Source organism: Ptychodera flava, chromosome 7 (assembly GCF_041260155.1).
Source record: "Ptychodera flava strain L36383 chromosome 7, AS_Pfla_20210202, whole genome shotgun sequence".
Taxonomy (NCBI): domain Eukaryota; kingdom Metazoa; phylum Hemichordata; class Enteropneusta; family Ptychoderidae; genus Ptychodera; species Ptychodera flava.
In genome coordinates this window covers 7,528,881-7,545,099 of record NC_091934.1, presented here as the reverse complement: position 1 = coordinate 7,545,099, position 16,219 = coordinate 7,528,881, and the positions used below count along the sequence as shown (strand labels likewise).

At 37.6% G+C, this 16,219-nt stretch overlaps 1 protein-coding gene across 3 annotated transcripts in view; it reads right to left on the bottom strand.

Moving 5' to 3' along the window:
- Positions 1-4,065: 4,065 nt before the first annotated feature.
- The window catches only part of LOC139136684 (organic cation transporter protein-like), a 29,803-nt gene continuing 17,649 nt past the window's right edge, over positions 4,066-16,219 (bottom strand). For 2 of the 3 annotated variants that reach the window (XM_070704472.1, XM_070704473.1), the window contains exons 3-12: positions 15,595-16,069; positions 12,830-12,933; positions 10,039-10,193; positions 9,330-9,498; positions 8,762-8,918; positions 7,309-7,409; positions 6,491-6,708; positions 5,602-5,716; positions 4,513-4,722; positions 4,066-4,234 (exon numbers count right to left, since the gene is read on the bottom strand). In XM_070704472.1, coding sequence (XP_070560573.1) covers positions 4,210-4,234; positions 4,513-4,722; positions 5,602-5,716; positions 6,491-6,708; positions 7,309-7,409; positions 8,762-8,918; positions 9,330-9,498; positions 10,039-10,193; positions 12,830-12,933; positions 15,595-16,020 — 1,680 coding nt within the window. In that variant the 5' untranslated portion in view covers positions 16,021-16,069 and the 3' untranslated portion in view covers positions 4,066-4,209. Of the gene's footprint in view, positions 4,235-4,512; positions 4,723-5,043; positions 5,180-5,601; positions 5,717-6,490; positions 6,709-7,308; positions 7,410-8,761; positions 8,919-9,329; positions 9,499-10,038; positions 10,194-12,829; positions 12,934-15,594; positions 16,070-16,219 lie in introns of those variants that run through there. The other variant, XM_070704474.1, reaches the window with a different exon arrangement.

The following is a 16,219-nucleotide window of genomic DNA, read 5'->3' as shown; positions in this document are numbered from 1 at the left end:
CGAAGAAAGACGAATTGCAGAGTTGTTTCCTATGAACATTATGTTGAATGTGACAGAAATGAATTAAAGTTCATGACCATTAATTCATTATCGTGTCGAAAACCGAGGTCGAATATATGCATGGTCACCCATCCATTCAGTATCTTTCGACATGTCAAACAAGACAAACAGCATCCCACATCAAACAAAATTCATGAAAAATGGCCGACTTTGTCCTTCTGATCATGAAGTTGAGACTCCGCCGGAGATTGGAGTACCTGGAGAATAGCCCGGGTAACTGGTTATGAACTTGCTGGCTATGCCATTGCAAGTATTGCGAAGTACTGATCGCTACGCTGTTTTAAGGGGCCGATCTATCACTCGCGTTGCTGGCCATGGCCATGCAGAGACATTTGCCTGTGCCATGGCCGACACTGATACTGCAGTATCTTTAGTCGATATGCTCGGTCACAGGTTGAATTTGTTATCAACCCCACTCAATATGTTACTCATTTGCTGCTGTTTATCTTCGTTAGCGACTGATCACTGGATACCGAATCTAGCTGACCTACAAGTGCTCCATTTTATTTTGTGATTGATTATGATTTACGGTTCAGCTGTAAAGTTACGATACTTTGGGTTGTTAATCTTATTATTCATATTCACGGGCATATAAACAAACCATTACTGTGTATTTGTGGTCAGTCATGTGGTTCAGCTCGACCAATCAAAATGCAACGGGCAGGGCATGGTAATATAATAAGTGAATAAAGATCAATGATAATAATGTTGTTGAAACGAATGTTATCTCCAAGGAAGGAGTAGTCACCACTTGGTTAACCCCTTCCAACGAACTAAAACGTAATACCACACTACGCATGCGTAGAACAACAACCAATCCGCGAGAGGTATATCAGCAATAACTTCATTCTATAATTGTTGAATATTATGACGTCGAATTGCATTCATCTTATTTTGTAATCTTATTTAATATAACACGTGAAAAGAAAGATATGAAGATATTAAGCTGAAAAATATACCGTCGTATGTTGCATTGGATGTACGCCCTGGCAAGGTACAATAACACGTTCAACTCTATGTGAAGATGATTGGTGTTCTTACATTTAAAGTCTTCCGGTTCTAATATCTTTCTATATTGACTTCAATGATTTTTTCATAGGTTCTCACTAATTCAGCTGGATCCTAGCGGATATCATATTGGTGTATGGGTAACTTCGTGATGAAGTAGAACGTTCTCCATAGTACAATGACTTGACTGTTGGTCAAGGCTCAATTAACTTATCACTATCCAAAGTTCAAAGTACGACATTGAACTGGCAATATGAAGTCTAAAATAGCGTTTAGCTAGTCATGTTTGGCTCCACGTCAGAAATTCTTGTGCATATAATACAATGAGGGCTGATATTAACTTTTAAACACACACATAGAAAAGAAAGAATAACATAAGCAGGGTAAGCAAGTCTACAAATAAACGCCACGGTATCACAATGGATAAATTACATTTCATCAACAAGGTATCGTCTTAAACCTTTCCTGAACCGATATTTTGATGTTACGCTTTTCAGATCCGCGAGTAAATTATTCCATATTTTTTTCACTTACAGTTTAATAGTCAATTGACCTGCAGCTGTGAGGATTTTCGAAACACATAAATTTCGCTAACGTTTGAATCTTGTATATCTGCTACGTTCGATCGACTGTACATAAGAATAGGGTGATGGGAAAATCGAAAAACAAAAATTCCTATACCAAGTTTACGAAACTTCGGTTCAGGAAAGGTTTAAGACGCTACCTTGTTGATGAAATGTAATTTATCCATTGTGATACCGTGGCGTTCATTTGTAGACTTGCTTATCCTGCTTATGTTATTCTTTCTTTTCTATGTGTATATCGAAAACACCAAGTCCCTTGAACAGTTCACAGATGACGGATCTCTGAAGCCAGAATGCAACGGATAGGAAAAAAGTACTTCCCCATACTTCTTATCCACACATTATCATGATTGGTTGAATAAAAAAGATTTATAAAGTAATATACGAACATTTTTGGGTGCAAAATTTCTTAAGTTGAATTAAATTCCCGATTTCTTTACGAACAAAGTTCTCTACATACTCGATGTGGTCTTTCCATGATAAGTGTTTGTCAGAGATTACGTTTTTGTTTTGATTGTATTGATTTTCACGAGTGATGCACTCACCAAACTTGCAATGAGGATCTGGACTGGGTATTATATTTGAAAGTTACTTAATTGTGTTGGCTTGGCTTCACTAATAATGCCGATGATCGAACTTTAATTGTTCCACAAAGTGGGTGACCTTTTAACTCTACAACAAGGAACTGAAGTTCTGATAACTCCTTTCAATCTTTCGTCTGTCTTGTGGGATCCAAAATACAGAACATAACATGCAATTGTGATGAAAATCTCAATTAGAAATGTGACTACAGGCCATCTGGGTGGTGTGGGGATGAGGTGGGTAACACTATAACTGAGCGGGGAGAAAGCCTGGAGGACGTCCTAGTGAAAAAGAGGACAAGAAAAGTAGATGACCTGTGACCTGCGCCACAGATGGCGCTGCAGGAGAAGCATTTACGTTGATGTAAATGCCTTACGTTGTAACTTCTTCTTTCATAAATATTGTACATGTATTACATTTTTTCGAGACAGATCTTTCAAGACCAAATTTGCCTAACGTACTTGTTGTGCTCTTTCATATGTGTGGCATGAGGCAATTTCTTACAATTAATTGGCATGCAGACGACCAAACATGATGAATTTGAGATTCCAACTGGTCAGTAACAATTTAATTGTTCACTTTGGCAAAACTATAATGCGAAAACCGGGGACAGAAAGTTGATCTCTCGGACTTTTGAACATGCACTACATTTTTGGTCCACCACGTGACCTGATACAGGGATGTCGATCGTCAGCAGCTTACATAGCAGCTTATATATTTTGTATATTAATCCCCTATTTCTTCAATGGATTAATACTTTTGTCAGTTGAGGTTTCACCTATTTCTATAATTTGGAAATGCATTAGCGTTCTTCATAGATCTATTAGTCCAAGCCAAAGTTGACCGAGTCATTAATACCCGCTGAAGAAAGCCCAAAACGACATTTTGTCAAATAATGAAAAATTGAGCATGGTAACCTACCCAAAAATTTATGTTTCTGAAGACAGCAATGCAAGACGTAGAATTTATAAACGTTTGAAGAAATTGACATTGCAAGGAAGCCGTAATATTCAATTATATAAATTTCAATCTATTAAATTTGGGTGTATTAATGGCAACTTTGATTAAAGAATGGATTATTTCATTCATTCACATTTTTTTCTTTTAAATCTAGGATCCTTTCTCTTCGAGGTTTTAATTTTTCAGTTTTTCAATGATGTGAATGTTGATAATTCGTTCACTGCGTCTATTTTCAGTGATTTTACTGAAAACCGACCGTGATTTTTAATCGTCTTTCTGTAAAAAATCAAACACATTGACCCCGTCTTTTTTCTTAATGTTTTATTATTCTTATATAACAGAATTCAAATATTCCTAATTCAAAAAGTGTGCAAAGCGTAATGCGGACGGAGCGCACGGGTGCAATCTTAACATCACTGAGGTTTCCCTACGGAAAGCTTGAGCAAAGTTCAATGTGAAAGTCCTAAATCTCTGCCCCTCGCATTAATTGCTTGTGAAATTGACTATCAATGTAATTTTAGTTTTCAAGCAATAGTTTCAATTTTCCGATTCCTCAACCTTAAACCAAAGCTGTGCAAAACGTAATGTGGACGGAACGCCCGTGCAGATCGTTGATACGTTCTCTCTACGGGTGCAATCTTAATCTCTCTGAGGCTTTCCTTCCGAAGCAGTAACATTTCAGAGCGACAGTCCTATATTCCTGCTTCTCGCATTAGTTGTTGCTGACATTGACTGTTTGTGTGATTTTAGTCCTTTGTTTTCCTTTGAAAATCGGCGCTTTTTGTCATACAGCTTGGTAGGCATTGAATTTGTGCAATTACGAATATACATTGGGTGTGACGGTAAGTCCATTGTGTAGATGTGGTTGAGGTTATATTCTGGAATTGTTTAAAAACTTATGAGAGCATAAATATATCTATAACTGATATAAAAGTCCTTGTTTTTTTAACATCCCGATTTGTGCAGAGCCTGTAAGAACTCAGCCTCATAAGAATACCATTCGCTAGATAAAGCCTCAGAGGACATAGACATATGCCTTCCTGCGGAGAGATTGAATGAATCGTTGTTACATTCACACTTTAAGAGTAGCAGAGTGACAGTTTATTGGTAAAAAGATTTAAAATTGACTTAAATCATGCGAGCAGTAATAGTTTGGGAATGCTTTTGCCGATATCTAATTAGAATTTTTGACCCAGAAATGTTGTGTCCTGCAGAGTAAGGGACAAGTTTTTTTTGTTTTTTTTTTTTTGTTTTTGTTTTTGTCTTTTTTTATAAATACGTCTACATATATAAATCCACTTCAAGAAAACTTCCTAACCTGTCGCTAGCCTCGCCTTCACCAATGGTCTGCATCAACTTCTTCCCCCTTGTTTCTGGCAGCAACAGTACAAGGAATCCGGCAATGGTTATTATGGATGCGAATATTACCTCAGGTAGTGGTTCCCATAATTTGCGCGAAAGTAGTACTTCTGGTGACAAAACAGCGCCACATAAGGCAACCATACATCCAAAACTAACGCCTATCGTCCTGTAAAAATTCAAAAAAAAGTCTCTCATCAATTGTCTGTGGCGAAGTGTAAGGCTAGTTTATTAATGACTCATCAAAATGAAGCATAGCAAGAGTGATATTGTTGCTATTAAATCTATATGTGTGAAAATTTGTCTATGTTGTTTTATTGGCTGCAATTTGAACATTGACGGACTCCCCACAATCAAAAGTCAATGACCCTATGACAGCATGTTGTGGTGTTTCATCACCGCAAATCCTCCTTCGCCTGGCAGTGTCCCTTTACGGAGTTACTATGCACATTGTTGACCTAATCAGCGTCAGCTCCCGATTCTATCACGAAATAGGCACGCAAGTTCTATTTTTCTCGACTGTGCATGTAGATGTATTCAATCAGCAAGGTTGGATCCTCGGTCCCGGCAGCTGAATTTTTCAGGCTGTTTGACAACTAGGGCTCAATATTTGAATCTGCTATTTTCTGTTTTGATGCAAAAAATTAGAAAACAACTTTTTTATCGCCATAAACATAAATGTTGAAAAAATAGCAATAACTTCCATAGCAGGCGGATATACACTCAATTTTGTTACATTTCGCGCCATATGGGCACTTGTTCCTACAAGTCGTGCTGTATGTCGCAGGTTGCACCAAAATTTTGTGTAAACCCGTCGGCAAATGAAGTTACTGCTTCATTAGTATTTCGAAGTGTTCTCAAGTCGACGGTTATTTTCCTGTATACATGTCGTTTCTCGCCTCCCAGATAAAATCAAGGCTGTGTTTGGACACCCCCTCCCTCGTACACCAATCAGATTTTCAAATTCAAGTTCGTAGGGATATTTAGAATATGAACAAAAGAACGAATACTTCATTTAAGAGAAAAGTTCTACTAAAGAGCAACTAACCTTACTTCTGTTGGGTACAACTCAGCCGCATAGGTGTATGACACAGAGTAAAGCGCCGTGATTGTGCATTTACCGATCATATTGAGTGCCGTGTTTACCCATTGGACGTCACCACCTATGTTATAAACAAAATGAGTATAAAGCTGACTAGAAAACTAATGACCAACTGGTCTGATCTGTTTTCACTTCGATAGAATTCTTTACATTATTTTGAAGATCTGTGATGGGCGGGTTGGAAGTTCAACATGTATGATTTTCATATTCATATATTGAGACAAACTCGGAACGCTTATTTAACAGGGTTTGTCTGTCGGTATTAAGTATGGTTAGTTTTTAGATTGCATTCCTTTGTCATATTGTGATTGCCAGTTGCTATATCGAACATGACAGACTAAATGGGTTGTCTTTAAATTTAAGACCTGAAACCTGTTTAGATTATTGCCAACTTATACTTTGGCTTTGGTTTTGAAGGCTTATTTATATCATTTTAATGCATTTTTGAACACAGCAGACTAATTGCTTCCCAGCAGACTTCACAAAAAGACAAAGCGAATACGAATTTGCCTGTGTGGCACTCTCGTGAATCTGTGAAATCGTGTTCTTGTTTTTATCTTTATACTGCTCTGCAATCTCGTATCCAGCACTGAGATTTAAATTTTCACTTTAACTTAGAAAGAACAAAAGTGGCTGAAGTCTTGAATAGACCTGGCACATCTTATGAATAAAAAACCGACATATCCACGACTTGACACAAATGTCGATTAAGGCAAAAGTCACGGAGAAGAAAGAGGCGACAAAGCGCAAGATAAAATTGCATTCAGAGGATGAAGTGAGGAGGCATCTCTTTCACTTTCGTGAAAGATAAACAGATAAACATATTGAGACTTACATTTTGGTACAAGTACAATACAGATAAATACCATTCCAGTCAACAGACTTGTTCCAAAATATGAAAACCTGCGTCCAAGCTTGGTATCTATCAACATCGATATGATAACGTAAGCAGGGACCTCAACAGCGCCAGCTATGGCAACATTGACATAATCGTTTCCAGCAAGTGATGTCGCACTCAGTACAAGACCATAGTATGTTAGAGAAACACAGAACCTGAAAAACAGAAACGTAGTCGGAGCGGATATAATTTAAAACTTACAAAATAAATCTTATTCATTAAAGAATAACATTAAATAGCTTTAATAAAAATAAAGTGAAAGAGCATAATGCGCTATTTTTTGTCAAAATTTTAAAGTTAGAACATAGGGTGTTATCACTAATTTTCGGCTTACTGTGAACCACACCTGAATGCATATGGTGACCGTCATATCCTGTTTGTAGGTAAGTCACATAATCCGAGAATATTTCTCCTTTTTACTCTCCCACATAGCAAGATGAGCTACTTGTCATAAAATTTGAAAAAAGTTTCACTGAGCAGAACATTACAAAAGACCCTTTATATCGATTCAAAATAAAGTAAAGTTTTGTTCCTGTAATTTTAATGAAAAAAGTGTAAATTTTGTTTTACCCGACACTGTGTGAGAAGAGCCAAAGGCTCAACAGTTTATAGAGTTTAAGTAAAAGCTAATAATAATAATAATAATAATAATAATAATAATAATGCATGAGTCACGTTATTTGCTGGTTAGAACAGGTACACTGCCTATAAGTTGGGAAAAATCACGAGATTGTATGAAAACGTAACAAACGTACCACTGGAAAGAAACTATTATAGTTTTCTTTCGAATGTGCGGATACCTAAACAAATCGAAGACTCCAAACCGGTTAGTCTCAACAAGCTTTTCTTCAGTAATCTGTGTTAGAAATGACAGAATTTATCCTCATTACTTCCGTAACATTACATAGGGTGAAAGTCATTGATATTGTATTTGGGATTTTTTTGGTTACAGGGAGGGTGGTATGTAAACTGAATATGTGACATCTTGCTATTCGACGAAGTGCCCATAGCGACTGGTAATAAACACCTATTGCCTGGTCATGAGGGCTATAGCGCCCGTCTATTACCCCGAGGGGCCGTGTGTTACCAGAAACACATCGCTATTCCCCGAGGCCGTAGGCCGAGGGGTATAGCGATGTGTTTCTGGTAACACACAGCCACGAGGGGTAATAGACGAGCGCTATAGCCCGAATAAAGACCAGGCTATGGTGTTTTATAACACACCACATGCTCATGTTGTATTGTTGTATAGTTTTTAATGTGTTTTGATATTTTGCACCGCAACAATCCATTGTGACAAGTTTACTTAGCGATGTTTCCACAGCGGTTTCAGTTGTACGTGGTATCACTTTCTTTCAAAAAATATTCGAAGCATACCTAGCGACATCCCTAGTTGCACTTTAATCTTTTCCGTCGATGAGCTGTTCAAGTTCCTACGCTGTTGGAATGTTGGAAAATGTTGGAAAATCTGTTTTAGGGAATGTGTCGTCATCTATCCCGGACGCACATCACGTTCTAGTCACCCGCCATTGTTGCAAAGCTGCAGACGACACAACAGTCACGTGACCGGGCACTTTTCCAAATTTGGTCAGAACTATTTCCTTAGGGAAATAGCTTTTCAAAAAATACCCTCTGACGTCACTTTTGTCGATCTGGTAGGGACTAGACGTATCTATTTACTCGTCACGTGACGTATTCTGGCGAAAGAGTCGTGACACGGAATGAGCATGTGGCGTGTTATATATGTTTTAGGGTGGAATGCGCCTGGGGGAGAGATATTTAGACTCTCAAAATTTTACAATAGTTAAACTGTTATAATACTCTTTTATACTACTGATTTTGACGTTCGGGCAATACTAAACAAAGTTTTCACCGGCTTATTATAGTGAAAGTCCAAATTGTGTTTTCCCCAAGAGAATTAGCAAAGTGATGTTGGTTCTATTGAAATTTGTTTATCTAGTATCAAATTTTGCACAGTGACCTGTAAATTTAATCTAAATTTCGAAAGGGGGTGGTTTAAAGCTTCTTTCCCGAGAGTTTGAGTATACATTCTTGTTTTCAATTTCATGGTGATATAGTAGTTTCGTCCAAAAGATGACATTGCGGGCAATGACTTAATGCAGAGTTCAATTTGTTGTTAACTATAATTCTGTCAGGCAAGGCACGTCTGTATTTGTAATAGTTTGTATTAAAGGTGCATTTACTAACCATTTCAATGGCGTCATCATTTGCTTTACCATTCAATTCAGTGAACATATCGTCAGATACAGGCATGCCATTCACACGGGCCATTCTGCGCATGACTGTCTCCGCTTGGCGTGTTTTGCCAACAGCGAGGAGCCATCTCGCTGACTCGGATATAAACCTAAAAAAGATAGTAGTGAATCTTAAAACTCTAAAGGCATAACGATAAAGAAGTTTTTCTTAAATCCAGGTAGGAGAGCGGTTTCGATTTATCTTAAACATAGAAATTAAGCAAATTAAGTATTTAACATTCTTTGCTATGACAGTACATTCAAGCACCCTTGTTGTCACTGTTATATAATAATAGATTTTTATTGTTCTCTCGCCACAGTTCTGGAAGAGAAATTGAGCTACAGTTTTTTCAAAAAATAGTATGATTAAAGAAGTAATATAATATGTTATTCCATCAAAACACTTGTTCAAATTCCAGTACCATACACGATAAATTTTTCTACTGACTCAAGCAAGATCTTTTTCACGTCATGGCTGGTCATAGCATTTATATTACGTTCAAGATGCATAACTTACTTACCATGAATATAAGAAGAATGCTGTTGATGGTAGAGATATGGCCAGTATGAGGTGTCTCCAATGCCTGAATATGTACGCAACCACTACCAACGCCATGTAACCAAAGGCAAATGACACGAAAAACATAGCACTTACGAAGCCTCGTTTTGAAGGACCAACCATTTCAGTCACTGTCAGGAAAAAAGAGTTTACAGTTTCTGAATAGACAGCATCAGTTGAGGATGGCATCAAATTCACATGCAGATTCAAATAGTGTCGCCCTTGGAAGTACTGTTTCCTTAAACCACAGATAGCAGCTGAATTTAAAGCGAGAATCTAATTGCGAGCCACTTAGAGATTCTGTGTGCTTTAAATCATGGATTGCTGGTTGGTACTATGACTTACCATTAATTGCAATTGTTTGTTTGGAAGAAAATTACTCAACCTCTATGCCGGGGATTGGCCAATTCATGTTCCATAAGTGTTAACATTTCCCCCCTTGCACTTTAGGAAATAACACATGATTTTGAGCATGTGGAATTACAATAGTCAAGTTCATCGAATCATTTGGTAAAGTTACCTAGCTAAGATATGTTTACAACGGTCTCTAACAACACCATACATGCATATATTTTATCAGAGGAAGAAATCCAGTATCATTTAAAGACACAATATATATATATATATATATATATATATATCACATAGGAAATTAAACTAAGGACACTCACTTAGAATAAATGTTGTCATATACATCCCATGATTTGCCATAGCTGCAGCAAATCGAAATATTACGAAAACTGCAAAGAACGGTACGGTGGCCTCGATGATAGCACATACTAAAAGTTGGACAAGGCTTATCGTGAATGTTTTCATACGACCAATTCTGAAATTGTGAAGAATCAACTTTCCAGTTAAAGTTATATTATATGAATGTACGCAAGACAAGTATTTAAGAATAGTACTATGACAGAACACCATGGTGAGACTGTGCAGTTAGTCCAATGAGTGAGAAGAGCAGGAAACACTGCAAGCTTGAATGCAAATACCCCGAGTACGGGTGGCGCGCTTGCGGTCTCACCATGGGGTTCTGTTATTATCACATATGTTAGCCCCAAAACCTAGGATTGGAACGCCGCGTTTCGACGTATGAAGTTTGGCGGAACGAAAATAATATTTTATAGTCAGGTTAGACGTTCGATTACGTCATTGATTTCCTATTTTCTTCGCTCGTCTCATCCCCTGTTCTGATTGAGTAGTGTTCTGTTTACTTGTTTACCTATCAAAGGCTGGTGCAAATGCGGTACAGTCTTGCGCAAGTCTTTCGCTAGCTGCAATCAAGGTGGGGAAGATAACATAAAACAACCTAAGATTTCATTCAATTCACATTTTTTTGTAATTTTGCCGTAGCTATCATCTGTGAAATCTTTCATGCCGAAAAGCTATTTCTCAAGCTTGCAGACGACCACTGTTTACGAAATAACAGTTGCTTACCAACAAACATAGGGCCAAAGTCCCTGAAGCTACTATAGACATGGATACAAAATTAAGTATTTCCTTACTGTATGAAATTATCTCACTAAGGTCATCCTACGGACAAGTAAACTAAATATTAAAGCTGTCTGACCAGTGGTTTTGAAAGAACAAGCAACTCAACAGTTGACAGAGCTCTGTTGAGTTATGTAGAGAATAACCTTTTGTGACACATGTATTGATGAAGAAGGTGGATATCTTTGATTAACATTATGAGTTCTGTTTAATAAGTTGAGACTGTACATACTCAGAGAAAGCACACTGAAGAGACAAAGGTTTGAAACTTAAGAAGTTCAAGGTCATCAAAAGCATTATAAGGAATCATGTTACACTTTCATTGCACTGTTTACACAGATTGCATAATTGCTATAAATAGCACATGAGGAATCTTTATACAGCCCAGCTTTACCATAAAAACCCTATCACTTTGACCACTCTTTTAATTGACCACTCTATTTTTTTCCTCAAAAAGTAATTTTATTTATCCTTACCAAGTCAACCATAATGGAAATTAGAACTTTCTCTATCTCTATCTCTATCTCTATTGACTATTTTGAGCAATTTCTTGTAGATAACATACAGGGCACAATAAATGACGGTTCAGAATATGTCAAAGTTGGGATTCAGGAAAGTTGCCTTTACATGTTTTAATCCTCCAAGATGGTAAGCATTTCACCATGAACTGTCAAAAAAAGTTGAACTTTCTGATAATTCTACACTAAAATTATTTTGGCTTTGATGATTTCCTAATTAATTCAATTATTTAAAATCATATTAATTATTTTTTTCTGGGTGAATTGATAGGGTTTATACAGTACAAGAATTACATACAATGTAAGTCAAATTTTGACCAAAAATGACAAAAAAATTCCTTAAAAATACAGATTTGCATATTTCATCACAATTTGAACAAGTCTAAGTTGGGTTACCCTAGGGACCTGTATACCAAATAACAAAGCTGTCTGACCAGCGGTTATGAAGAAGAAGATTTTTTACCAAAACACCTTTTTTGGCATTAATTTGCCTATTTCAACAATATAAAAAAATTAAAAAAAATAGTTTCTCAAAATCGTATTTTTCATCTACACAACAAATATCAAATCAGTAAGTACTGCGGTTCTCAAGATATTTGAGTGGACGGACGCCTCACAAACGGACATACATACATACATACATACATACATACATACATACATACATACATACATACATACATACAGACTGACGACGGACGCCGGACGGATACCCATCCCAATAGCTTCTATAGACTATAGTCTATAGTAGCTTACCAACAAAAACGATTCCTGTTACCTGTGTTTATTATCATAAGATTACGGCGCAATGTTTTCTGTAGTTGCACGGCAATGTAAATACAAGTAGTACGCGGGCGCTCTGGTGCAAGTTAACTGTTGAACATGTAAATTTTTATCCTAGAAAGGCACGGCCCACATAAATATTGCAATGGTATAGCTCCGTTTAACTTATTGTTTTGCTGATATTATTGTATGTCTGCATCAAAGGGGATAAGGAATGCCACGGTCTTTACAGAGTATGTAGAAAATACGAAAAAAACAACCGGCGTTGTCGACCCAATAGATGGAATTATCCACGAATACGTCTGTCTTATTCTTCTCTTGGGCGTTTTCGATCACAACGTCACAACTCATCGCTGTTTATTTCTTCATACACAAACAGAAATAAATCTCAAAACTGGTGGTATGACTTTATCTACTGGTTTGCCTCTGCATAACTCTATTAGAACTTTTTTATTATTTGGCAAACCCTTACGACATTGCGATATACATGGTTGGATTCATACAGGGGCATCTTCCTGAAGAGCCTGCAATCTGTAAAATATTTTTCGTTCTGCGGCTTGCACAGTTACACACAGTATTTAAACAATTATGTGCTGATATGATGCTTGGTAGTCACCAGGTTATCTTACATGTCTTCGTTTTGTTTATATTTACTTTCACCTCGCCCATTTACCTGTCTGATATCGGTCCGTAGACGATATTACCAACCACGATGCCAGCTATTTGAATTGATATCGCCACAGCATTGAGGTAGGATCTATCGCACACCAGGTCAAACTTAAAGAAATGGAAAAGAGACAGCTTTTGTTCAAAGGCTGCTGTAGTTAAGGATAGAGCGAAGAGCAGTGAGTTAGAGTGACTTTGATTTTAAATCAGTTGTGAGTGGTTCGCCGGCAGCACTTTTTGAATTTCTTGTAAACGTGGTACTTAACATCTCTAACCCTCTCCTTTTTCCTAAAATGGTATTAACTGGAGCGTGTAATTTTATAGACTTTGTTGTGCCGCATCTATGTGATATACTAGAAGCTTTACTGTTTTTCGCACTACGTCATAAACACCAATTCATTCTAATGTAGAGGTTAACCTTTTGGGTATTTTTAAACAAAATTGTTTAAGGGGAAAATCGCCGATTCAAACTTCACTATCTTCCTGTCACGGTCGCAACAATGTCAAATGTATATGGACATACATAGACAAACGCGTTGACAGATAGTGATACGACCTTAGGCCCTGTGTGTAAACGATAACAGGACAGATACTCCCGGACATTTAGTCCCCGGACATTTGCCACCTACCATTTACCCCCGGCTATTTACCACCGGACACTTACCACTCAGACACTTACCATACAAGACAATTACCACCCCGACAATTACCCCCTCTCTTAAAAATTAATTTAGAGAATGTCTGTTTCATTATCTTTATTTCCAAACAGTATTAACTTTGTTTTGACATAGCATAGGCACTATCTACGATTCAAACAGCCTTATGAAGTGTACTTTTGTATGTTGGTGATGAAGGAATTACTAAATATTATATTACCATGCCCTGCCCGTCGCATTTTGATCGGTCGAGCTGAACCACGTGACTGACCACAAATACACTGTAATGGTTCGTTTACATGCCCGTGAATATGAATAATAAGATTAACAACTCAAAGTATCGTAACTTTACAGCTCAAACGTAAATCATAATCAATCACAAAATAAAATGAAGCACTTGTAGGTCAAGTTGAGATACTTCTTTCTGAAAACATCTCCGAATTTGTCAATTTTTACAGCGCGCCTGACAGTGCGTCGCGTATTGCTCAGTTTCTGGGGCCCAGTTGTCGTTCGCTCCGGAAATTTTCGCAAATTTTGACGGTTTTCGCGGTTTTCTCGGGTTCGCTGATAATGTAATGGAAATAACAGACTCCGCTCTGACCATTAACGTTTATTTGTGGGCGCGGGCTCGAGGAAAGCCAAATTAACGGCTTAATTTTTGGCTTTCCTCTCGCCCTTGCCCACAAATAAACGTTAATGGTCAGCACGTCGCCCGTTATTTCCATATTTTATGAAACATCTAGCACACATTCTACCTGTAAAACATGAAACTTAAGATGTGTGTAAATTCCGATGCAACCCGGTTTCGACTAATAAAGACAAAATTGGAAAAGAGTTAGACAAATATTATTAGTTGCCTTGTGTTAAGGTCAATGTTAGGTTTCGGGTAAGGTGATAAAGTGATTCGTATAGAGACATCATTTTATTTTGTTAATGTCATATAGTTGTTATTTTGATGTCATTCATAAGCGCGATTTAAAGACTCACCCTTTTAAAAGACTATTCCTGATGTATTGGAAGTGTCACCATTTTTCAGTAACCGTTGATGCGTGATTTATTTTTAACGTTTACTGATGCTTACTCCGTAGAATATTAATCGTCTTTTTACTTTGACTGTTTTTACTCTGCAGAAATTTTCACTATTTTAAACCATGTACATTTCTACCTAATTTAATTGTTTTTACACTTTACGTTTCTTGTCTTGCTGTGCTGATATTTTTATCGATTTAAATGTGTAAAGCGCATTGAGACGTATGTATAGTGCGTTTTTAAAAATAAATATCATTATTATATTATTATTCATTTACACTATCCATTTATTATATAATGCATGGTTAGACATACAGTGTGAAGTTCAAGATTAACATTTCAACTGACAGCCGCAGACAACTCCGTGTGGCGTTGTGGTTAGAGAGAGGGTCTTTTTATCAGGCGTCCAGGCTCGCTTTCCTCATAGGCAAAGGGTAAAATTTAGAAAGGATAAAAATAAGAATGTATGGTAACACTAGCCAGGCATAAGATTAGCAAAAGGTAGATCATGTGGCACCCAGCAGGAGACAGAACTATAAAAGTTGCAAAGGCAGTCTTCGCGATTGTTCGGGAACCTTCTTTTTTCATCATTTCCCATTTGACATCATTTTCGACAAAGCCATATTGTCGTTATAAATAGTATTAGGGGGTAAATGTCCGGGGGTAAATGTATTTGGGTGGTAAATGTCTCGGTGGTAAATGGTTGCCGGTAATTAGCAGGGAGGTAAACGTGTGATGGTGATTGTCCAGAGGGTATTTGTCTGGGTGATAACTGTCCTACAACCGTGTAAACATCAGAGCTTAAACGGAATGTAGTAAATGGCATGCTTGCTACGTTATACAATAGCCAGGGATGAAAAGCCATACAATAATGCTCGTTGTTGATGTGCTTACGGCTGATAACTTCCTTTCAATATGATTCAAAAGAATTCTAAAAATAGCGGTAGCCAAAGAGGTTTGTGCGTTAGAGCATGCCCTACTAATGCTACCAGTGAAAAATGCGGGTAAGGCACGACATTCATGCAGAAAATTGTAAATAGGACAGGTGCTTTATGAAACATTTCGTTGCAAGAACACCTATACCTACCTCCTGAATTACTGTCGACTTGTACTGCGTTGTGTCGTACTCCCAGCCATGATCACAGGTTCTCGTTGTCACTGAATTATTTGCAAAGTTTGTAAAAACTTTATCAAAAGTCACGTTTTCATATCTAAAACAGCTGCTAAATTTCCAGCTTGTTTGACAGCCATCGTTCGCTATGTTTCTGGGTATTGTCACGTCTCTGACTGTGTTCACACAATTGCTGCTGACATTCAAAGATTCACAGGTCTCCAGCAACATATCGGAGTCCGGCACTTTGCACCAGTGGTGTGTGTCAGCCTGGATGAAGACAGTGGATATGGAAGTCATGGCAATCATGATGTTGACCATGGCAAGTAGAATACAACTCCGTTTCTGGAAGACGCCAAAATCACCAACCACGTTCTTCAAGACATCGTCGAAAGCCGTCATGGTGATGGCAGCTGGCAAAATCTTCTCTCGGCCTTGTGACGTCAAACACCTGTTGCACCGATATTTGAAAATAAAACACGAGAGTTAGCCCCGGGCTTCACAAAACGTATGCATGGCACGGTTACTCTAACCTCAAAAGGGGAGAATTAGCTTTTCAGAGTCTTTGATTTCAAGTCCTTAAAGCATTCAAAACCTCTGG